Source organism: Diorhabda carinulata, chromosome X, assembly GCF_026250575.1.
Source record: "Diorhabda carinulata isolate Delta chromosome X, icDioCari1.1, whole genome shotgun sequence".
NCBI lineage: Eukaryota > Metazoa > Arthropoda > Insecta > Coleoptera > Chrysomelidae > Diorhabda > Diorhabda carinulata.
In genome coordinates this window covers 15729076-15753602 of record NC_079472.1, presented here as the reverse complement: position 1 = coordinate 15753602, position 24527 = coordinate 15729076, and the positions used below count along the sequence as shown (strand labels likewise).

General features: G+C 35.4%; 2 protein-coding genes across 6 annotated transcripts in view; one reads left to right on the top strand and one right to left on the bottom strand.

Moving 5' to 3' along the window:
* Positions 1-24527, bottom strand: part of LOC130902404 (TBC1 domain family member 1) — an 84825-nt gene that overhangs the window by 47075 nt on the left and 13223 nt on the right. The window contains exon 2 of the mRNA XM_057814536.1: positions 1607-1801. Within this exon, the coding sequence (XP_057670519.1) occupies positions 1607-1801 (195 nt within the window). The remainder of the gene's footprint in view (positions 1-1606; positions 1802-24527) is intronic.
* LOC130902403 (cilia- and flagella-associated protein 61-like) overlaps positions 4118-24527 on the top strand; it is a 30639-nt gene continuing 10229 nt past the window's right edge. For 3 of the 5 annotated variants that reach the window (XM_057814532.1, XM_057814533.1, XM_057814531.1), the window contains exons 1-14: positions 4118-4551; positions 4604-4941; positions 7914-8185; positions 8243-8382; positions 8825-9105; positions 11274-11572; positions 12730-12889; positions 13312-13629; positions 16014-16195; positions 16253-16431; positions 17777-17991; positions 18055-18266; positions 18680-18866; positions 19553-19731. In XM_057814532.1, the coding sequence (XP_057670515.1) occupies positions 4373-4551; positions 4604-4941; positions 7914-8185; positions 8243-8382; positions 8825-9105; positions 11274-11572; positions 12730-12889; positions 13312-13629; positions 16014-16195; positions 16253-16431; positions 17777-17991; positions 18055-18266; positions 18680-18866; positions 19553-19731 (3141 nt within the window). In that variant the 5' untranslated portion in view covers positions 4118-4372. The remainder of the gene's footprint in view (positions 4552-4603; positions 4942-7913; positions 8186-8242; positions 8383-8824; positions 9106-11273; positions 11573-12729; positions 12890-13311; positions 13630-16013; positions 16196-16252; positions 16432-17776; positions 17992-18054; positions 18267-18679; positions 18867-19552; positions 19732-24527) is intronic. The other 2 variants (XM_057814534.1, XM_057814535.1) reach the window with 2 other exon arrangements.

The window sequence follows — 24527 nt, the reverse complement described above, 5'->3', positions numbered from 1 at the left end:
TACACGGAAATGATGGGGAACATTCAAATTCTACGTTCAATCGGATTTTAAACAATTTTACTGATTTTCAGCTTGATGGTGATTTATGTAGCTTCAATCTTATTTTTTGTCTAATTTGACCAGACTAACTACTATTATTTGGTAATGAATTCTGACAAGTCATTTTTTCGAGTTTGGGAACAGAAAATATTCAGAGGGGATGAATCTGGCTAATAGGGTGCATGAGGTAGCAATTCAAACTTTAATTCAGTAATTTTGGCCATTGCAATGGAAAATTTGTGACCTGGAGCACTGTCTTGATGGAACAAGACTTTCTTCTTATCCAAATGCGGCTATTTTTGCTGATTTTCCTTTTTCAATATAATCAGATAGTTTTTGTATTTCGTTCATTGGAAATGCACGTGGGAAAATACCCTTTCGACATAGACGTTAGAAGGAGGAAGGTCAAAACGGTTTTTAGAGCTACCAAATTCGCTTCTTTGGCACTATCCAATTTTTCCTGAACTGTCAAAGTTGAATTCTATTTGGTGCTTCCATGGTGGCGCATATATAAGCTAGAAAATGTTTATAAACAGCGATTTCTAATGATCAAATGTTCCTGGTTGATCTAGGTCCATATCTTCTAAGCTCGGCAGCTGTTTCAATGCATTTGGGCAATAATTTCCCGAAGAAACAAGAGCAATATAAAATTTTAGATCTTGATTGGTGGTACACTCCTTAAAACTTTCTCGTGGGCACAACATTTTTCCTGAACTTTCAAAGTTGAACGCTTGCTAACTTCAAAAAGAACTGGTTTTATGATAGAATGATCATTGAATAGATGTTGTACTCAATGCCCAATTCACTGACACCTTCTAAAAGAACTCCAGATAGGATCCAAAAAAATTTATTCCTTTAAACGTTCCATAGTTGCAAATTCTATTTGGTGTTTCCATGGTGGCGCATATATAAGCAAGAAAATGTTTATAAACAGCGATTTCTAATGATCAAATGTTCCTGGTTGATCTAGGTCCATATCTTCTAAGCTCGGCAGCTGTTTCAATGCATTTGGGCAATAATTTCCCGAAGAAACAAGAGCAATATAAAATTTTAGATCTTGATTGGTGGTACACTCCTTAAAATTTTCCCTACGTGGGCATGTTGTTGAAAATGATTTCGATTTAGTAACAGACAATCAATTCGTATCTCGTGGGTAGACAAGGGGATAAACAAGTGGAAATCGGGATTGTCCCGGTAAATCCGGAACGGTTGGCAACCGTGGTATGATTGGTGTTGGTTAACTTACCACATACACGGCGCCCCAAATCATTGAAAGAGAAGATTTTTACGTAAAATGCATTCGAAAGCTTCCAGATAAGTGCCAAAAGTGTGTAAAATATAACGAATGTTTGGAATCACCCTCGTAATTTTAGTTTTGAAAAATTGATTTGAAAATTTTGTCTCTACAATAAAGTGCCTTTTATGTGGCACATACGATAAAAAGTTGTTGATATAAATTGTTTAAAATCGAAATTTAGATCCCTATTCCAAATTTCGAAATCATCTCTCAATTTTTAATTTTCTATATCTTCCATTCCAACAGGTGTTAAAAATTTGATGTACTTACGTCCGAAACGTTCTTGGCGAGGTAAAGATAACAATAAAGAAGATTTTCTTGTTCGTCTTTAAGAAGATAAAGGAAAGTAGTCGGATCCATATCCGCTTGAGAAAATTTCGTCATCGATGAGACTCTATGCGAAAATTGTAATTCAAAATCTTGATTGTACGCTTGTAACGTTCCTTCTTCAACTCCCAAACTCAACTGCAAAAGATATTCGAAATCAGATTTTTCTTAATTATTAACGAGAAAAACATACGAGACAACCAGTAGGTGTTGACAACTTTGGTAAGTGCGTCCCGAGGTATTCAGCATCTCTGGCAGCTACAGTTCACATTCTGAACTTTCTAAAATGAGTGTGAACAGATCAGCTGGAAACACTGGGTTCCCCAATATCGCAAAAAAAGACATGCATTCATGGTCAAAATGGTCAACTCGGATGCAACCAGTATAGCCTTATACTGGGTGTCCCACGACGAGTTAAAACTATCTGTATATATGGCAAAATACTTATAGTAGAATCATGAAAATTTCTACGTTTGGGCTTTCAGTACACGATCTTTTTAACTAAAGATGGTTTTACCGGAAGTCGACTTTAACTTTGTATACTTTTGTCTAAAAACTTTTTTCAAAAAATGCATACTTTTTGAGTTATTTTTTTGTAAAAAATTTGACCGTTGCACCAAATTATGTTTTTTTCGGCAAAATCTACTCGTTTAATAAAATCTGTTGGTTTTAAATTTTGACACAACGTCAGAATACGTAAAATTGTAAAATACGGTGAATCGACGATTTGCTTACTGCAAGATCTCTTACAAAGCAAAACCATTAATTTCGGCATTATTATTGTTAATAACTAATTTAATTTGATTAACTTTTGCTTCAAATGAACCTTGTAGCTTCAAATTGTTGAGGATTCATTTAACAGAGTTTGGTCGTGGTCTATCTGGATATCATGCATCAAATAAAGTACATGTTTTTGTAACTGACTAATGACAGTTAAATAAGTGTCATTTATTACAAAGCCTACTAAAAGTATATATAAAAAATAAATTTAAAATCTCAAATATTTTGGAAATGACTGAAAGTTGAAATAGGATAAGTGAATACAATTTGATTTGATTTTTTTTTACAGAAATTGACAAGATAAAGAAAAAAAATTATTTCTTAATGTTTGTATCGACGGGTCAAAATAAAATTTAAATCACACCTGCATCTTTACAGAAATTTACAGAAAATATTTAATATCTGGATAACGGTAAGGCTTAGTATAGAAAAGTATACATAAATTTGTCTAATTTTTCACCCCAGAATCCATTAAAATAGAAAAAACCAGGTGGTTTTATTTAAAAAAGTTCAAAAAATTTTATATTTATGAAGTTAAGCTTTGAATACTTTTTATACACACCCTGTATAGATTAAAAATTTTTTAATCATAGATTCAAATACGTCTGACCTTGCTAAAATCAACCGAATAGAAACCATTTTCATATCTTTAAGGGTAAAAAAATAATTTGTAACTGCAACTGCAACCTGATCAAATTTTTTACAAAAAAATAAATAAGTCGAAAAGTAAGCATTTTTCGAAAAAAGTTTTTAGACAAAAGTATACTAAAATTCTACGTAGATTCCAAAAATGTATTAATATACGGGGTGTTTCATTTAAAATAACAATGTTACAGTCGACTTCCGGTAGAATTGGATTTTGTCATATACAGATTGTTTTAACTCGTCGTGGGACACCCTGTATACACTTTGCCACTGTTCTAAAGCTTACACAACATTTAAAATAATAATACAGATAGTTTTAACTCGTCGTGAGACACCCTGTATAGGTCCGGTTGACCGCGGGACGCAGCTAGTGTTTGAAAATATGTAAATTTAAAAAAAAATTTAATGCTTTGTGGAAATCGCTGGGGCCTTGTGCGTGAACATTCCCACTCGTGTTTTATGTAACAAGAAAGAAACTTGAGAAAGCGTGACATATTTCTAAAGAAATTGCATAATGTGCTGCCTAAATTTAGGGGCATCACTCTTTCAATTCTAAATATATAATGCTAAAAGTTTTTATGTTTTTCTAATTGACTAAATTTGTCTTACGTAAATAAAAATTTGATTGTAATTTAATGTTATGTTATGAGATCTCATTATGTTATTGTTAAATGTCATTTACAAGGAAAGTTGACAGTTACAGATGTTGAAAGTTACAGACATGGGCGTAGAAAAAAGTTTTTATGTTTTTTAGTTGTTTAAATTTGTGTAAATAGACGAAATAAAGTCTTACGTAAATAAAAATTTGATTGTAATTTAATGTCATAGTTAAATGTCATTTACAAGGAATATCGACAGTCCGATTTTTGACGTTTACAAACATGGACGTAGGAAAATACTATAATAGTCCAATTTCATGTTAAAGATGGCGTCAAATGATGTCACTCAATCTAGTTTAGACAGAAGTATCACCCTAAATTAATACAGCGTAAAATATAAGAGCGACAGGCTTTAAAGCGATAAAAAAATCATACCTCCTCTATAAATAGTCTGTTAACCTATAAAAACAAAGTATGTGTTGAATATAAATTGTCAGCTAAACACTGTTTAGGTTAGCAATGATGCTCCAGTCAAAATTGTATCACGTGACCTCGTTTAACGCTCTAAACAAACGTCGATCGTCAACAAGCAACATTTTGTATAGCCAGTGAACTGTCAATATGTCAGATTGACATTATTTAAATATTCATTATATACACCGATATTTTAAATAATTATTCAAAAATGGAAAGGATAACTCAAAAACCGTCTATGAGTACGAGATTTAAATCTGCAGATTCTATAATGTTCCCGCATCTGCACGTTATCAGACTTTATTTGGAACACGCTAAAGTTTTAGAAAAACTGAAAGACGGCGAAAATACTTCCAATCTGTTCGGTAATGAAAAAATAGAAATAATACTGTAAGTACTTAAATTAAATTTTCGCAACGTGTGAACCTCATTTATATTGCAGACTTAACTCTTATATATCTTTGGGGTTGATGAACGAAGATAATAAAATAGTGGGGGCTATTTTCGTGAATACTCATCCGAATATACCGTCTATGGCGGCGTGGGAATGGGAATATTGGATCAAAATTAAATACGGGATGGTTTTGGCAACGCCTCGTAATACGCTTTTCATTAACATGATTCTATATTCTCCGGATTATAGCTCGTCCTTTTTGAAACTACTCGTACATCATTTGTTCGTATTAAGAAATTTTTTGAAATACGCAGTTGTAGTGATACCGCCCGGGCAGCATCAACTGGACTTCTTGGGCGATTTGGGCGTTCAAGTGCTTCCAGACGGTGAGTCATCATTTGAATATATGAGGTTATTATGATAGTGCGGGCATTCAAGTTTCTTGTCTCTATTTGATGTAATTTTTTATTATCTATACCCTGTCAACCCTTAAAAACCACCCCTTTGATAAAAAATTTAAAAAAAAATTTAATCATCTTTAATGTTTTTATTTTGAATTCTTTCGGTATTTTCCAAACACGAAGTGATTTTTCTACATTCTCTACACCCTGACACCCCTTAAGAACCACCCCTTTATCAAAAATACAATGAAAAAGTAGTGTTCAATGACATTCAATGTTTTGATTATACATTTTTCATCAATGGAAATTCATTTTCAATTCACAAAAACAATTTTTTCAAAATTTTTATTTTTTATTAACTCTATTAATTTTGAAGCTATCACATCCTACAAAAAACCGTTTTAAAGTTAATTTTCAGGGCTACGAGCCACATTTTACTAACAAAGGGTCAAAGGGCTGTGGATAAGCTAACCTCGCTCTATAGTAACAGATTAATTTTGTCATAACTCCGTCAATTTTGATGCTACAAAAAAAAATCAAAAAAGCAAAATAATCGTCATAAAAAATGCTTTAATTTGATTGATTATTTGTTTTCTATCTCTCAGAGTTATGGAGAAAAAATGAACAAAATAAATTTTTTTGAAAAAAAAAATATTATTTAATGTTCATTTTTTTTCAAACTTATGCATTTTTAATCAGCCAAACTTTCAGATGTCGTAAATAGCATCCAAATAAAGTACTTGGTACAAAAAATAAGTTTAATTTTGATTATTAATAAAATTGCATTAGTTTTAGTGCAATTTTTTTAGCTTTAACTATTTTACATCATATCTCACTGAAATTTCAGTCGAAACGACTTTTATTAATAATCATTTGAAAGGTCTTTTCAAGCTTTTTAAAAAGTATTCAATGATTTTTTGTTGAAATATGTACTCTTTTCCCGTTATTTGAGGTTAAAGGCTCAATTACGTAAAAAAACTACTTAAGTATCTATAACTTGCTTTAGATAGAACATTAATATCTTAAAATATAGCTTAATTCCTTTGTTTTTTTATAAGCTCTATTTTTTTCATTACACTTTTATCGATAAAACACATCATTACAGAGTTATACGTAAAAAACTATTGAAAATGCGGTTTTTTGACGAAAAATCGTACTTTTCAATTGCGAATAACTCAAATACCATTGATCTGGCAAAAAAACATTTTTCACTTCAAATTTATTTATCTTCGATTCCTCGAGCTATTTTGGATGAAAAACTTTCCACCTCCGAAAAAGGTTGCACACTTCGGCACCATGTAGATCTCGCTTTTTGGATACAAACCAATCATCTGTCAAAATTTCAAATAAATCGGATCTGCATTAAAGAATTCGGAGGGAGAATGCTTGAATACCTGGCCTATGTTGTAGAGTTCGAAATTCATGAGACGTACGAAGTACATTTGAGGAAAAAAATGTAAAACTACGATAAACAGTTTATTGATCAATATGATATAAACATTCCCAAGTAGAAGCCCCCAGACTTGAACGACGGGGCTTAGATTGTACCAAAGCTGGGAAGTCAATCCCGTCCCATTATAAGCAACCAGCCTGGTCTACGGTTGCAGACCTTGGGTTTATTTAGGCAACCAGGTGTCGGTGGTGCCGGGCTGCAAACCTAGCGAGGAAAGTTGTTATCATCCCAGGGTCCCACCAAAATCTAAGCCATTAACGGCTTCCAAGATAAGGCTAGAGTTATACATACTTGGCCCAAGCTTAGGTCTATACTGGACCCATCGTAAAATCCTATACGGGTTTTTCGTTTTAAGGGAATACAAGTTTCAAATTACGTAATTGCGTACGGATCAATATATAAGCTCATGCACCATATTATATTTTTTTATTTTAAATACGTATAACGAATCTTCATGATCGGCACTTCGAGGTTTCTCTAGCCTATTGGGATGCCTTCGGTTGTGTTTCGAGTCTTCGTCAACTAAAGAAAAAACATCCAGTAGAAATACAAGGAAATCACGTTCTAAATGTCTTCTTCATCTAAGTTCCAGCATAGTTGAGTACCAAACGTTTTGAAATAGTAGTTTTTCTAATTCTTGTCCAATTTAATGGCATTTTTTCATATTAAAATGAGCAGTTGTACATTTTTCGTTTCAACCTAGCAGGGTTATTAGCTAGTAATCGAGATTCAATACATTAGGGATTTCAATGTAGATTTTATTATTTAGTTTGCAGTCTTTCAGGATCATGGGAAATACACAGAGATATACAGAAGATTACTTGTCCTTTAGGACAACCAGACACAAAGAGTACAATTTCGAAAGAGTAGCAGAGAAGAGAAGAAAAAGTAGAAGACAAGGGAGTAGAAGAATTAGAACTGAAAGTCAGGATAACTAAAGGAACACAAAAATTCGGAAGCATTAGATCACTGAAGAATCAAAAACAAAAATTAATCAGACCCACTGCAACATTTGCAGATGAAGCCATGCGGGAAAGATGGGAGACGAAGATACTTAGAGGATTCTACGGAGGAACGCACACAGAAGAGAGCTGGAGGAGAAAAACTAATAAAGAATTGGAGGAACTTTATGGAGAAGCTGCAATAAGTTCGTATATTAAGGGACGGAGTATGAAATGTTTGGGACATGTTGAGAGGATACAAATAAAACGGATGCTAAAATTAGTACTTCATTAGTCTTATATAGATGTGGTAACTCCAGTTTATTGAATGCTAGTGATTGTTGTTTGTCATTTTCTCTTTCCAGGATTCGTGTTTGTCCTTTTTCATAGTGTATCTAGCAATGGCTTCCAAGCGTTTGATTTCGATTGTGTTTTGGTCTGTTATGTTTTTGGTTTCTTCTATTAGTCGAAAGCATCTTTTGATGTCTTCAAGTCTTGTATTTGGTGTTTGTTATTATGGTCTTACCATCCGACATGTTATTTACTTCTAACATATATTTTAGATGAAGATATAGCGAATTGTCAATATTTGTACGTATTTTGCCGTAAGGATTTTCAAGTTCAATATAAGATCCGACGAGCCGTCGAAGAAGATAACGACGATCTTGTACCATTGATAGAAACCCATTCGAAAAAATTCACAGAATTGTACGGTAAATATTATATAGCTGAAATATTGATGAGCGGCAAGGAATTAGGAAGACATATCATCGTGGCCGAGTACCAAGGTACGGCCGTAGCAGTTTTGTGTTTAAATTCCGTCGTCAACTATAAGGTACAAACAAATTCGTTTGATTGTCCGAATACCCTCGTAAAACAGTCATTTTAACAGGTCCTAAATGAAGATTTCGAATTAATCCCGTATAATGGTCTCAAGAAACCACATCCTGACGATTTTACAGACTTATCTGTGGAATATTTACCTAAACATAGCGCGGAAAGGATCCGCCATTCCAGGGCATCCGATGATGAGTACGTATTTCGAAATTTGGAGTTGGTATATCAATTTAGTTTTTAACATCATGACCTAATGGTCAAGTCGACGAATAATGGATCTGAAACTAAATCAAAATTGACTGTTTGGGTCTTTCAAAACGATCCAAATCCAACAAGCACTTAGTGTTTGGATGAACCAGGGAAGCCAATCCACCACGACAATGCGGGCTCTCGCACATCAGTTTTTGAACAGTTAAAACATCGAATTGATGGATCAGCCGCCATACAATCCTTGTTTGGTACCAAAGGATTTTTTTTATTTTCTACACTTGAAGAAGCGATTGATGCGTTTTGGTTTTTATTTGTCTATTTTCCTAATCGATGTATACAAATTGTAGACTTTATAGAATTAGGAAGTGATCTTAACAATTTGACACATTTTTAGGATTTTTGACATTCGTCGTAATTTTTATTTTAGAATTTTAGATATAGTAGAACAGCGTTCGCGTACATCTGAAACGGAAATTAAAGACGAGGAAATGTTTATGACGGTTTCGTTAACGGAATCGGATGAATTTTCTTTGGTGTTTACATCCGCTTCGATGTTCGTTTTCCAAGACGACGAGGACGGATCGATTTCGGTGAGGTCCTTTCACGTCGATAGCAAATCTTTCAGCTCCGAATCTGTATTGAGCAAATATTTGGATATACCGGAAAAAGAAGTTTTGGATGATAATACCGTTGATTGGATATCCGGATGTAAGGAGAAATTTTGATAAACAAGGGATTTTCCAATAAGGACTTTTTTTCAAAATAAAATGAAAACCATTTGCGTTTGCAGCGGTTGATTCGTTGGACCCAATTTTCCTTGACTCGGCCACACATTTCGGCCGAAACGGCTGCTATTTCGCGTACGATGTTGGCTTTGAGCTCTTCCAGCTTATTAGCATAGACCAACGACTTGACTTAACCCCAAAGAAAAAAATCTGGAGGCGTTAAATCGCACGAACGAGAAGGCCAATCGACTAGTCCATTTCTTGAGATAACACGCTCATCAAACTTCAATAAATCGATTGTAACGTGTGCTGTGTGCCTTGTGGCGCCGTCCTGTTGAAACCACATGTTCATATATTCCAATTCGGGCCAAAAATAATCGATAATCATGGCGGAATAACGATCACTATTCACATTAACGTGGCGATCACTATCTTCGACGAAGAAATATGGCCGCCGGCACACAAACCGCACCAAACATTTATTTTTTGTGGATGAAGTGGTTTATCATTGAGCACATGTGGATTTTCACCCGCCCAATATCGCTTATTTGGTTTATTGACAAATCCATTGAGCCAGAAAAGAGCTCCGTCACTGAAGATGATTTTGCGATGAAATTGATCATCTTGGCGCAATCGGAGAACGTACGTCGCTTCGAATGGTCCATCGGATTCAATTCTTGAGTGAGCCTGATCTTGTATTGTCGTAAAGTACTCGTAAGATCCTTACGCAACATTGGTCTCGGCGATGCCCAACTCTTGAGAACGCCGTGGAATCGACTCATTTGCTACGGATGTTTTAACGGCAGCGATATTTTCGACACTTCGACCAACCCGTAGCCTCACTGACTCACAACGAATACGTAGACTCAAACTTTTTCACTAAACTTGTTACTAGGTCGAGAATTACGACCGAAAATCGGAGTTAACGCTCTTAAAGTAGCGGCCACCTACTCCGAAATTCTGAAGTAAATTTATAAGATTTGCAGATGTTTTTTGTTCGTGTACTACACCATGATGAACAGGTTATGTCTACTGAATAAACTGACAGTGACAGTTCGATTTTAAGTGAAAAGAGGTACGTTCACAAATTAAATTCAAAATTGTCAAGTCCTTATTGGTAAACCCTTTATAAATATGTACAATGCACATTTTACGATTAATCTTTGTACTTTACCGAACAATAATACCACTGAAGAATTAACTATTGAGCTCGATTGTAACTATCAGGCTTAGTACGTTTGTAGTGATGTAATTATTGTTGAAAGGGCTTAAAACCCCTGAGAATAGATATAACCCTCCAATAGATATTTGGTCATTTATTGAACTTTACTTAAGAATAGATGTCTCGACCATCACAATCATCACCCAAATTTGGGACTACCATGGTTGAAGTTATTGATTATTACCCAAACTTGAGACTACTTAACCCAGTATTGGTGATACGAATATTTAACTAAGTTTGGTTAATATTAGATGATCCAAACTTGGTCATTTATTGGACTTGAGCTAAAAATAAGCGATCCAGTCTCGACCATAACAATCATCACCCAAATTTTGGACTAGCATGGTTGAAGTTATTGATTACTACCCAAACTTGAGACTACTTAACCCAGTATTGGTGATACGAATATTTAACTAAGTTTGGTTAATATTAGATGATCCAAACTTGGTCATTTATTGGACTTGAGCTAAAAATAAGCGATCCAGTCTCGACCATAACAATCATCACCCAAATTTTGGACTAGCATGGTTGAAGTTATTGATTACTACCCAAACTTGAGACTACTTAACCCAGTATTGGTGATACGAATATTTAACTAAGTTTGGTTAATATTAGATGATCCAAACTTGGTCATTTATTGGACTTGAGCTAAAAATAAGCGATCCAGTCTCGACCATAACAATCATCACCAAAATTTGGAACTAGCCTGGTTGAAGTTATTTATTATTAGTTATTTATTATTACCCAAACTTAAGACTACTTAACCCAGTTTTGGCGATACGAATATGTACCTAAGTTTGGTTAATATTAGATGATCCAAACTTGGTCATTTATTGGAGACCCAAGACTGGTCTACTCAACCTTGTCCATACTAATTATTACCTATGCTTAAGCTAGAGCTCAGGTCATATATTATAATGTGATTTTAGATTCGACTTCAAAGGGGCACATCCAAAAAACTCCCGAATTCAAAGGGGAAGACAACGCTTTTTCCTTAGAAATAGCAGCTTGTCTTCCTTCCCACGAATACGGGCTGATAATGCTATTCGAATCGGCTTTCGAATGTTTCCCTAATAGAGATTATTGCGTGATGGCAGTACCAACTACGATCAGCGTAATCAAACTGACCAAGTATTTCGGTAGAGTACCGCCAAGATGTACTGGTACTTTTCCTTCGGAATTGTACGTCATGCATAAAAATAGTATGCTGGGAGAATTGGCGGTCGAGGTGAGTCAATAGTAATAAAAAAAAATGTAACGGGTACGGCAAAAGTAATCATCCTAGTGAAATACAAATCGACAAGCCATGAATCAGATCTTCTAGAGGCTAGCGGGCACAAGAGCAACCATTTTGTTTGAAATGTCGCTGCTGTCGATCAAGACCATCGAGTACTACGACATTGGGCATTTGTCGGTGGTCAATAAGCTCAAATTTCAGGATGACTCCGCGTGGCAAACGACGACTGTCGACGGCATTATTGTCAAATTTTTCTTTCCTCTTTTGGATGAATTGAGATTCAACAGCTTCAGAATTCTTTCTTGGAGTTCCTAGCTTACGAGAATCTGACTTTTGAAATCCTTGTGAAGAATATTCGTCGAGACTGCGAGAATCTGTCACCTTGAAATTTTAAAGTGATGGAAAATACCATAAAACGATCCCGTATGGTCATCAACTCTGATGGCGGCCACTTAGTCAATATCTTTTTCTCAATTTGATGGAAAAAAAGAAGATTGGTTGCTTACTTTCGCCTCATCATGCATTTTAAAATAAATTCGACTTTCCGCGGACTTTAAAACGTCTGATTCATGTGTGAAAATGATTATCAAATGCGTCTTGATATATTTGGTGCATCAGTACGACCAGCATGTTCATGGCCACGGTCTTTCCCGATCCACTTAGTTCCGGAGCGTTGGGGTGAATAATAAAAAATGGCAAAACTGCAAAAATAAAGCAGAAGCTTTAGTAGGTTATGTTACAATTCGTATCTCATTGAATTTTTTAATGTTTAATGATTTATATTACATTAAAATCGAATTGTTTACAAGGCGGAGCAAGATAATCGGTGATTCGTCACTATGATGCTTTAAAACTCTAAATTAAATCGTGCCCTTTTCCGTTTTTCGCTGTGTTGTCGACCCAGTTATTTGTAACAACAATTCTATTGTTAAAATCAAAATGGAGCTGACACTATATCACTGAATAAACAATTTAAATGTGTAATACTTTGAACTAGATGAAATAAATGTACGAATAATGGTTTATTTTGTTTGCTAGAGGCACTAAAGCAGAATATAACGGAATCTTTAGACTTTTGAATTTTGAATAATATAAAAGCGTGTTTTTCAGTTTGTTTTAACTATTATTTGTTTTCGTTTCGTATACAGATTGCTTCTAAAAGTCACGAGAAACAAGTAAAACAACTATTGTCGACGATTCCCGATAGTTATTCAGCCATTCAACAATTTGAAATTTCGATAAACTTTCCCAGAGGTCTTTACACGTCCTTTGTGTGTTTGTGTGATAAAGAAGTCATCGGAATTTGCAGTAAGTATATACTGATATAAAAAAAAGCAAATTCTTTTTAAATCTTCAACATATTCTACCAGATAATTCCAAGTTTCATTGTAATGGTAAAGCAAATCACCATATTGGTCCGAAACGAATCCCAGATGGATCCAGAAGATCCAGGAACAACGTCGATGATCCGTAAATGTGTGATGAGGGATTCCAGGTGTACAAATAATTGAAATATTTTTTTTTGATGAGGGGATTGGGAAAAGATATTTAGACGAACTGCCCGCCACTTCTTTTACAAGATATACCATTAGCCGTTACATGGTCATTACAAAAAGCTTTCTCAAAACCAATTTTTCTAGTGTTTTTATCTCAAAATTTGGTTCTAGGTTTTTTACATTCGGAAAAGTTCGCGGAGGCGGCGTGCTGAATTTAATTTTCTTTATTTGTAGTATTGTCAGAGGAAATCGATTTGGATTACCTGACTTCTCATTACGACGTCAGTTCCTTACACGTCGACTCCTACCCTCCGGGAAGTCACGGCATCATAGAAAGCATCGTAATATCACCCATATTCCAACGACACGACAAATTTTTTTTGAGAGATTTACATCGTTTGTCCAACTACTCTATACTTTTTTATCGACATACCCCGTACGATAATTTAGAAGCTTATCGAGATAGACCTTTGATAAATAACCTGCAAAATCTACTTCCTATCTTACCAATCATGCAACCGGAATACGATTTGAACGTACTCAAAGAGGAAGGTAAGTTAGAAGTATAGATAACTAATTTAAAAACATTCCTTAAATAATTACCAATTAATGATGTTTTTAAAAGTAAACTTTAACTAATTATTACTCTCATACGGTACAGTAGGATGCGTCGACTTCCTAGTGGATGAGGAAACTAGCTGAAGAAGTTTACGTTCTAAGTCAGCTGGAATCACATTAAATTCTCTAATCGAACGGCCGGGAAAATACGAAAGTATTGTGTGGTTTGAATTGTCTTTCTTCTCTTGTTTGACGAAGAATATAAAACAAAAGGGGTGGAGACTGTTAATAGTACACATGGTGCCACGAATTCCCAGCGTAGTGCCAAGGTAGAGTCGAATTGAATGTTTAGAGCTTTGTCGAGAGGTCCAAGAAAGAGTTATCAACTGTAACTGGTTACGAACCTTGTTTTTTCAGTATGATTCAATATCTAAAAGAGATTCAATGGAGTAGCATCGGAAAGGAGAACCTGTGCCGTAAAAAAGCAAAAGTTACGAAAAGCGCCAAAAAAATGATGGAATTTTTGTTTGACTTACTAAGGCTGATGTGTCGAAAAATGATCGTTAAAAGGCGCGGTGAAATCAGCTCTTGCTTTATGACAAAGCTCCAGTTCACACACCCACCATTTAGTCGCGATCTGGTCCCGTCAGACTTTTTTTATTGGCAAATGCCGAGTTGAGGGTTGAAAATCAGACGTTTTGAAAAATGTGCGGAAACAAAGAGAGAACATATTGGAAAATAGTCAGTTTATTTTCTTTATACGACCTTTTTTTTACTAGGTATATAAGGCTGAGAACTCATGGACCTTACTACTTTGTACAGTTTTCGTTGACCCTATATTTTAGAGGGTTTCAATTTATTTGCAACTGATGGCGGTAATTTTTTGTAGTTGAATCGGATTTTATTTTGAAATTCATGTTGTAGATGACCTATTGATTAATAGGAATTGTCGATTTCAACTCATATTTTGATAAACACTCAAAGAAAAGTCGAAACGTCCAATTCTTACTTGTTTTTTTGTAAACTAATTTTCAATCATAAGAGACCTTTGATCTAGACGATACGAGGTCTGGCTATTAGCTAACGAGATTGCTGGCCTAGAGGGCGTCCTAGTAGTGTGGGTTATCTCGATATCTTGTCTACGCACGGCCCAAAACACTATTTTAGTATTTGTGCAACTTATTAATCTCAAATTTCTCGTTAAATTGAAAAAAAAAATCCGACTGAGTGCTATAAATTGTTGCAATAGGCCTATATCGGGACAATTCTCTATCTCGTACGCGTGTTTTTGAGTGGTGTGAGTGCTCTAATGAGGGCCCCAGAGAGTACTGAAGATGACCAGCGCCCAGGTCGCGCCGTGACCGGATACAGTGACCAAAATCAACCGAATTGAGCGTGCAGATCGTCGAATGAGTATCCGTATGATTGACGAGGCTGTAAACTGTTTGAAAAATTTTACACGAGGAATTATTATTATATGGTGTCTAAACACCCCAGATGGGGTAACGCCGCTCTTACGAGCTTTCTAGATCTTTTTTTTTTTCTTTGTTTCGGGGTAGATCAGTCCCCATTCTCTTCTGTTTATATCTTGTGGCACATATCCTGCCAGGCTCGTCTATCTTTCGTTTTTTCTTGCCAGTTGCACATCCCAATTCTCTTAAGGTCGTCTTTTACCTCTTGCCACCATGTAGACCTTGGTCTTCCTCTTCTTCTAGCACTTCCAGGGGTCCAATCTAATATTGAGTACACTACTGTTTCCTCTCCTGCTCTCCATACATGTCCCAGCCATCTTGCTCTTTGTTGTTTAATTTTTCTTACTATGTCCTCTTTAATTTCTTGTGCTATTTCATGGTTCATTCTTCTTCGGTACTCATTTTCTGTTAGTTTTACTGGTCCTAATATTGTTCTTAATATTTTTCTCTCAACAATTCTTAAGTCTTCTTCTTGCTTTTTTGTCATAGTCATAGTTTCTGCAGCATACATCATGACCGGTCTAATAACTGTTTTATATATTCTCATTTTTGTACTACTACACGAGGAATTACACATGACGAAATCTGTGCGAAGTTGGTTCCAAAAAATCTGCTCTTGCGCCAAAGGGTCTGCTCAGATTTCTTTGAAAAGTTAGACAAAGATCTGCTTCGAAAAGGACCCGATTTGAGTCGATAGAAGCGATAAAACAAAAAACGACAGGGCTTCTGAAGGCCCTCGCCAAAGAAGACTTCCAGCACAGCTTCGATAAATGGATAAAACGATAATGAAAGAGAGAATTCGAATTTAGAATGATTTTTATAATAAAACTTCTTTCGTAATCAATTTAACAGCTAGATTTTGTATATCGAAAAATAAATTGCTTTAAATTCGACACTGAATTGTAGAATGCGCACCTTCTGAAGTAGTAACCGAAAAAAAGGAGCCTTTCGCTTTGTACGTTTCGACAGTAAACATTTGCAGCCATACTAGACACGTCATCAATACAAAAATCATTATAGTAGGATGCAGTAATACGGCTCTAGCTTTTATCCATGCTCTGGTATTCAGACAAAGCGTTTCTTTATTGGTACGTCCAAACACTTTCCGCACATTATTCCTAATAAAATTAGAGAATTTTTTCAAGGTAACTTATAATAACATTACCATGATATGCCCGAATGGTTTTAGACATAAAAAGATAAATAATAAAATTCGGGATTCTTTTGGGGTGAAAAAAAATTTTATGGACGCTCGGTACATGGATATGATTAATTTGAAGGCGTACATCAATATCGTTCAAGGGAAAATAACGAAAATCGACAGGTAATAATAATAATACTGATTTATTTTTTTACAAGGACACAAAAATGATCAAACTTTTTAATCTCCGAATTACCCAAAAATTGCAAGCAAACGAGAGCTGTAAAGTTGGAGAAAGGTCATTGGGCCAAAAACAACCTAGATACAACTGAGAATCATTCGGTAGACATTCTATTCGTACCCTGGTGACCTGGTACCCTGAAGACGTTTCCACTTACTAAGACCTCCAAATCAATTAGATGTCTCTAGAGAAAAAAAAATTAAAGTCAGTGTGTCAGTGAAGTGAAACACGTCATCAGACATCAAATAAACCCTAGAAAATCACCTGAATACAGACAGCTTTGTGAAGGAACTTGAAACTAAAAAAAAGAAGAAGCTTTTGACAACACTTCACGTCAATCCATCAAAATGACGTTAGAATTGAAAACTGACATGTTGAAGAACGAGGAAGGCATATATAGAACTGAATTATCACTTTCCAATGAGTCATATAGATAAAAGACTTATTTGGAGCAATTATATAGGCAAGGAGTTGTCACAAGCTCGTAGGCAAGACTGGGGGACTTAAGCTTAAGATTATATACTACAAAACTTGTGGAATGGTCGACAGTAAAGTTAAAGCCAGAAAATCTGACAGATCACCAAAGAATTTTCGAGCTAGAAAGCAGTGACAAACCAATTAATCAACTGAACAGCATAATAGATGAATACATCCCTTTCGAAGTGGCGACTAACGACCACCAATCATGGGTCAATAAAAATCTTTCGTATGCCCGAAACTCGATGAAACATCACTCACAATGTTCCAGGTAGAGTAACTAGCAATAAACATGTGCTCAAGACTGCAAACAAACTCTAAAAGTATACTAGGAAGCAAACAGCCTTGACAAGAAGAAATAACGACTTCATGTCTAGGATTGTGGTCATATCAATAATGAACTGGACTGATGGAAGAAAAATTAGATGGAGTTTCAATGGAGAAACACTCTATCTCAGTTAAAAAGTCAGTTAAGAACTTCTCAGGAGCACCAGAAAAAAAAATAATAGTGATCGGTCACTGCCCCGTAAAACATGACCTTAAGACGTTAGCCATGGTAAAGGACAACTGCGGATTCTTCGAGGAAGCCATGGGGAATGGAACACGAAAACCCCAGAAAAATAGCTTCCTTTGTGAGGAATTTAAGCCTTATACAAAATATCTTCTAGATATAAGTTTAGAGTGGCCGTAAAGTCAAAATGACTACGCAAACAGTGTATAATAACCATGATATTAAATGTCATACCGACCAAGAGCTCATAGATCACACTACGTATTTATTTATACCGATTTATCATTTTATATTGTTAGGAAGGAGCAGTATGTTGTTGTAAACAATAACAGTTTTCTCGAATACGACATGCTATTCTTGATGACTGGAGAACAATTCCAAAAACCGACGAAACTCAACAAACAACGTTTTTCGGAAAAACCGGAAAACGTCTTCGTAATAAACTCCGCGTTAGATGCGAATCAAGCTGTTAGTAAATTGAGACATTTATATCGGAAACGGAAAGATAATAATTGTAAGTATACTACTGACCGCGCCAATTACGCTATCAATATGGATCGTGAATTTTTTTTCGTAGATACCATCATCGTTTACGGTCATTTTCTTCAAGCGCACGCCACCGTAAACGGTTTGATCGATTTCGGTATAGCAGGAAATCATTTGGTTCTGATAGAACCTTTCCCTTATAGTATGGCTTTGGAGAAACGACAGAGACACAACGTTTCGATTTATAATAATCCCGAAGTGGATTCGGTAGTTTATGAATCTTTTGAAAATAAACGGGTCAAGGTAATTGAGAAAAACAATTTTCTACTTAATTCTATCGTTGATAAACATAGGGAGTTTATTTTTTAATTATTCAGTCGTGTTTTTTTCATGTTACATAACTTACAAATAGAGGTTAATGGTGAATAATCTAAAAAGTGAAATTATGTGGCAAGGGACAAAATTGTAGACGTGGCTCGTTTGCTAAGTATTGCAATAGATGTAGTTACTCCTTATTATAATAAAATAAGGAGAAGAAGAATGGAAACAAGCCTTTAATGGTTGAGAGGGGGGGATTTGTGTGTAATTGTGGACTTTTGAATCGTTAATTGGAATACTGGAGAAACAAAACCTCATCTAGAGGCTTGTTTAGCTATTAAGGTGTTTGTCTGTTGAGCGATGCACGATTATAATTTTAAACAATTTTTCTCCCGCAGATCTATTCATCTTATTATTTTATTGATTGGACGTACGACGCGGAAAGCAACTGCATCACCAAAGCAAAATTCGAATCAAAGCATAAAATGTTAGAGATGGAGTGTTTGGCTTTGTTTTTCTTCAGCGAAAAAGAAATCAGTCCGAGAGTATACAGCGTCATCAATAACGCTGGTTTAGTTTATGACGGTAAATAAATGTTATTTTATATACGGCGTATCACACGACGAGTTAAAAATATCTGCGTCTTCAATTTGTTCACCAGCCACTTCCATTTCCAGCTTAGAGGAGCCCTTATGAGGGGAGGCTCAGAGCCTATCTTCTTGCGTCTTCAATTTGTTCCCCAGTCACTTCCATTTCCAGCTTTGAAGAGCCCTTTCCAAGGAGGCTCAGTTCCTATCTTCTGTACCTTCGTCTTGACTACAAACTCTTTCCAAATCCAACCATCTCGACCTTGATCTTTCTCCCACCAAGCTTTCTTCTTTATTCTTGTTCTAGCTTTCTGTCTAGCTTCCTTTTCTTTTTGTGAATGTGTTTCTCTACAGCGGAATTTCCAGTGCGTTTCAAATAGTAATTAGATTTATGCTCCTAAAATCTTGTGTTTATTGACCTTTTTGTTTTTCCTATATATACGTTTTCCCTTATGCGGAGTATATAGTAGGAATACTTTGGATGCTGATTGACTCTGATCATTGATTTCGTTTTTTTCCTTTTCGTATTGATCGAATCTCAAATATCCATCGAATTTCAAATATCTATGGTCCTCAGAGCATTCGTAGCTGCTCCAATTTTGTGTCGAATGCCTTTGGATGTAAAAAATTTACACGTAGATAATTTCGTCGTTTTGACGTTTTTTTTTTCTGTTCGTTTTGTAGGTAGATTAGTGATAGATAGTAATTGTCAAACGAACGATTCTCGTATATTCGGTGCTGGAACTTTAACGAAATATTCAAGAAAATATTTTGCCCAAAATATGGCGCACAAATATTATAACCGAATCGAAATCGGTAAACGTTTAGGTGCACAAATCGGTAATTTATTATTACCACAAAAAGTAAGTACGAGATTCGTCTACAAAAAACTAATTTCCACGGTATGAAAAACGAATAAATGAGATTATGTTTGTGACGTTTTGTTTACGTCATAGTTCTAGTTCCCTTTTGTTATTTTATTTGTTTTTTTTTGAGCTTTTTGCTGCTTTTTTTATATTCACAAAAATTTAGCTCTCAAATCCTTCCTGTTTTGTTTTGAAATAAGTAAATATATGTCATTAAAAGCTTGGTTTATTCAGTAATAATTAAAACTGAATTGATATTAACATTAAACTTAACTTTCTTGATGGTAATTTTCAGTTTATGCAGCTCCTTTAACCTCCTGACACTGTCCATCAGTGTTCCATCGTCAAAACATCATTGATGAGACTCAGGCATTACTTTCACCCATTTTTTTCATGTCAGTTTTAAAAACAAAAGCAACATTTTCTTTTATGTAACGCGACGCGAAACTTTATCCAGTTTTTCTGTAGAATCGTCGTCTTCTTTGTGAACAAAGCAATACCAACAATATAGGAACCTTCTGCACCATCAACGTTTTCTTTTATGTAACTCGACGCGAAACTTTATCCAGTTTTTCTGTAGAATCGTCGTCTTCTTTGTGAACAAAGCAATACCAACAATATAGGAACCTTCTGCACAATCAACGTTTTCTTTTATGTAACTCGACGCGAAACTTTATCCAGTTTTTCTGTAGAATCGTCGTCTTCTTTGTGAACAAAGCAATACCAACAATATAGGAACCTTCTGCACCATCAACGTTTTCTTTTATGTAACTCGACGCGAAACTTTATCCAGTTTTTCTGTAGAATCGTCGTCTTCTTTGTGAACAAAGCAATACCAACAATATAGGAACCTTCTGCACCATCAACGTTTTCTTTTATGTAACTCGACGCGAAACTTTATCCAGTTTTTCTGTAGAATCGTCGTCTTCTTTGTGAACAAAGCAATACCAACAATATAGGAACCTTCTGCACCATCAACGTTTTCTTTTATGTAACTCGACGCGAAACTTTATCCAGTTTTTCTGTAGAATCGTCGTCTTCTTTGTGAACAAAGCAATACCAACAATATAGGAACCTTCTGCACAATCAACGTTTTCTTTTATGTAACTCGACGCGAAACTTTATCCAGTTTTTCTGTAGAATCGTCGTTTTCTTTGTGAACAAAGCCATACCAACAATATAGGAACCTTCTGCACAATCAACGTTTTCTTTTATGTAACACGACGCGAAACTTTATCCAGTTTTTCTGTAGAATCGTCGTCTTCTTTGTGAACAAAGCAATACCAACAATATAGGAACCTTCTGCACAATCAACGTTTTCTTTTATGTAACTCGACGCGAAACTTTATCCAGTTTTTCTGTAGAATCGTCGTTTTCTTTGTGAACAAAGCCATACCAACAATATAGGAACCTTCTGCACAATCAACGTTTTCTTTTATGTAACTCGACGCGAAACTTTATCCAGTTTTTTTGTAGAATCGTCGTCTTCTTTGTGAACAAAGCAATACCAACAATATAGGAACCTTCTGCACCATCAACGTTTTCTTTTATGTAACTCGACGCGAAACTTTATCCAGTTTTTCTGTAGAATCGTCGTTTTCTTTGTGAACAAAGCCATACCAACAATATAGGAACCTTCTGCACAATCAACGTTTTCTTCTATGTAACACGACGCGAAACTTTATCCAGTTTTTCTGTAGAATCGTCGTCTTCTTTGTGAACAAAGCAATACCAACAATATAGGAACCTTCTGCACAATCAACGTTTTCTTTTATGTAACTCGACGCGAAACTTTATCCAGTTTTTTTGTAGAATCGTCGTCTTCTTTGTGAACAAAGCAATACCAACAATATAGGAACCTTCTGCACCATCAACGTTTTCTTTTATGTAACTCGACGCGAAACTTTATCCAGTTTTTCTGTAGAATCGTCGTTTTCTTTGTGAACAAAGCCATACCAACAATATAGGAACCTTCTGCACCATCAACGTTTTCTTTTATGTAACTCGACGCGAAACTTTATCCAGTTTTTCTGTAGAATCGTCGTTTTCTTTGTGAACAAAGCCATACCAACAATATAGGAACCTTCTGCACAATCAACGTTTTCTTTTATGTAACACGACGCGAAACTTTATCCAGTTTTTCTGTAGAATCGTCGTCTTCTTTGTGAACAAAGCAATACCAACAATATAGGAACCTTCTGCACAATCAACGTTTTCTTTTATGTAACTCGACGCGAAACTTTATCCAGTTTTTCTGTAGAATCGTCGTTTTCTTTGTGAACAAAGCCATACCAACAATATAGGAACCTTCTGCACAATCAACGTTTTCTTTTATGTAACACGACGCGAAACTTTATCCAGTTTTTCTGTAGAATCGTCGTCTTCTTTGTGAACAAAGCAATACCAACAATATAGGAACCTTCTGCACAATCAACGTTTTATTTTATGTAACTCGACGCGAAACTTTATCCAGTTTTTCTGTAGAATCGTCATCTTCTTTGTGAACAAAGCAATACCAACAATATAGGAACCTTCTGCACAATCAACGTTTTCTTTTATGTAACTCGACGCGAAACTTTATCCAGTTTTTTTGTAGAATCGTCGTCTTCTTTGTGAACAAAGCAATACCAACAATATAGGAACCTTCTGCACCATCAACGTTTTCTTTTATGTAACTCGACGCGAAACTTTATCCAGTTTTTCTGTAGAATCGTCGTTTTCTTTGTGAACAAAGCCATACCAACAATATAGGAACCTTCTGCACAATCAACGTTTTCTTTTATGTAACTCGACGCGAAACTTTATCCAGTTTTTTTGTAGAATCGTCGTCTTCTTTGTGAACAAAGCAATACCAACAATATAGGAACCTTCTGCACCATCAACGTTTTCTTTTATGTAACTCGACGCGAAACTTTATCCAGTTTTTCTGTAGAATCGTCGTTTTCTTTGTGAACAAAGCAATACCAACAATATAGGAACCTTCTGCACCATCAACGTTTTCTTTTATGTAACTCGACGCGAAACTTTATCCAGTTTTTCTGTAGAATCGTCGTTTTCTTTGTGAACAAAGCCATACCAACAATATAGGAACCTTCTGCACAATCAACGTTTTCTTTTATGTAACTCGACGCGAAACTTTATCCAGTTTTTCTGTAGAATCGTCGTCTTCTTTGTGAACAAAGCAATACCAACAATATAGGAACCTTCTGCACAATCAACGTTTTCTTTTATGTAACTCGACGCGAAACTTTATCCAGTTTTTTTGTAGAATCGTCGTCTTCTTTGTGAACAAAGCAATACCAACAATATAGGAACCTTCTGCACAATCAACGTTTTCTTTTATGTAACTCGACGCGAAACTTTATCCAGTTTTTTTGTAGAATCGTCATCTTCTTTGTGAACAAAGCAATACCAACAATATAGGAACCTTCTGCACAATCAACGTTTTATTTTATGTAACTCGACGTGAAACTTTATCCAGTTTTTCTGTAGAATCGTCGTCTTCTTTGTGAACAAAGCAATACCAACAATATAGGAACCTTCTGCACAATCAACGTTTTCTTTTATGTAACTCGACGCGAAACTTTATCCAGTTTTTTTGTAGAATCGTCGTCTTCTTTGTGAACAAAGCAATACCAACAATATAGGAACCTTCTGCACCATCAACGTTTTCTTTTATGTAACTCGACGCGAAACTTTATCCAGTTTTTCTGTAGAATCGTCGTTTTCTTTGTGAACAAAGCCATACCAACAATATAGGAACCTTCTGCACAATCAACGTTTTCTTTTATGTAACACGACGCGAAACTTTATCCAGTTTTTCTGTAGAATCGTCGTCTTCTTTGTGAACAAAGCAATACCAACAATATAGGAACCTTCTGCACAATCAACGTTTTCTTTTATGTAACTCGACGCGAAACTTTATCCAGTTTTTTTGTAGAATCGTCGTCTTCTTTGTGAACAAAGCAATACCAACAATATAGGAACCTTCTGCACCATCAACGTTTTCTTTTATGTAACTCGACGCGAAACTTTATCCAGTTTTTCTGTAGAATCGTCGTTTTCTTTGTGAACAAAGCCATACCAACAATATAGGAACCTTCTGCACAATCAACGTTTTCTTTTATGTAACACGACGCGAAACTTTATCCAGTTTTTCTGTAGAATCGTCGTCTTCTTTGTGAACAAAGCAATACCAACAATATAGGAACCTTCTGCACAATCAACGTTTTATTTTATGTAACTCGACGCGAAACTTTATCCAGTTTTTCTGTAGAATCGTCATCTTCTTTGTGAACAAAGCAATACCAACAATATAGGAACCTTCTGCACAATCAACGTTTTATTTTATGTAACTCGACGTGAAACTTTATCCAGTTTTTCTGTAGAATCGTCGTCTTCTTTGTGAACAAAGCAATACCAACAATATAGGAACCTTCTGCACAATCAACGTTTTCTTTTATGTAACTCGACGCGAAACTTTATCCAGTTTTTTTGTAGAATCGTCGTCTTCTTTGTGAACAAAGCAATACCAACAATATAGGAACCTTCTGCACCATCAACGTTTTCTTTTATGTAACTCGACGCGAAACTTTATCCAGTTTTTCTGTAGAATCGTCGTTTTCTTTGTGAACAAAGCCATACCAACAATATAGGAACCTTCTGCACAATCAACGTTTTCTTTTATGTAACACGACGCGAAACTTTATCCAGTTTTTCTGTAGAATCGTCGTCTTCTTTGTGAACAAAGCAATACCAACAATATAGGAACCTTCTGCACAATCAACGTTTTC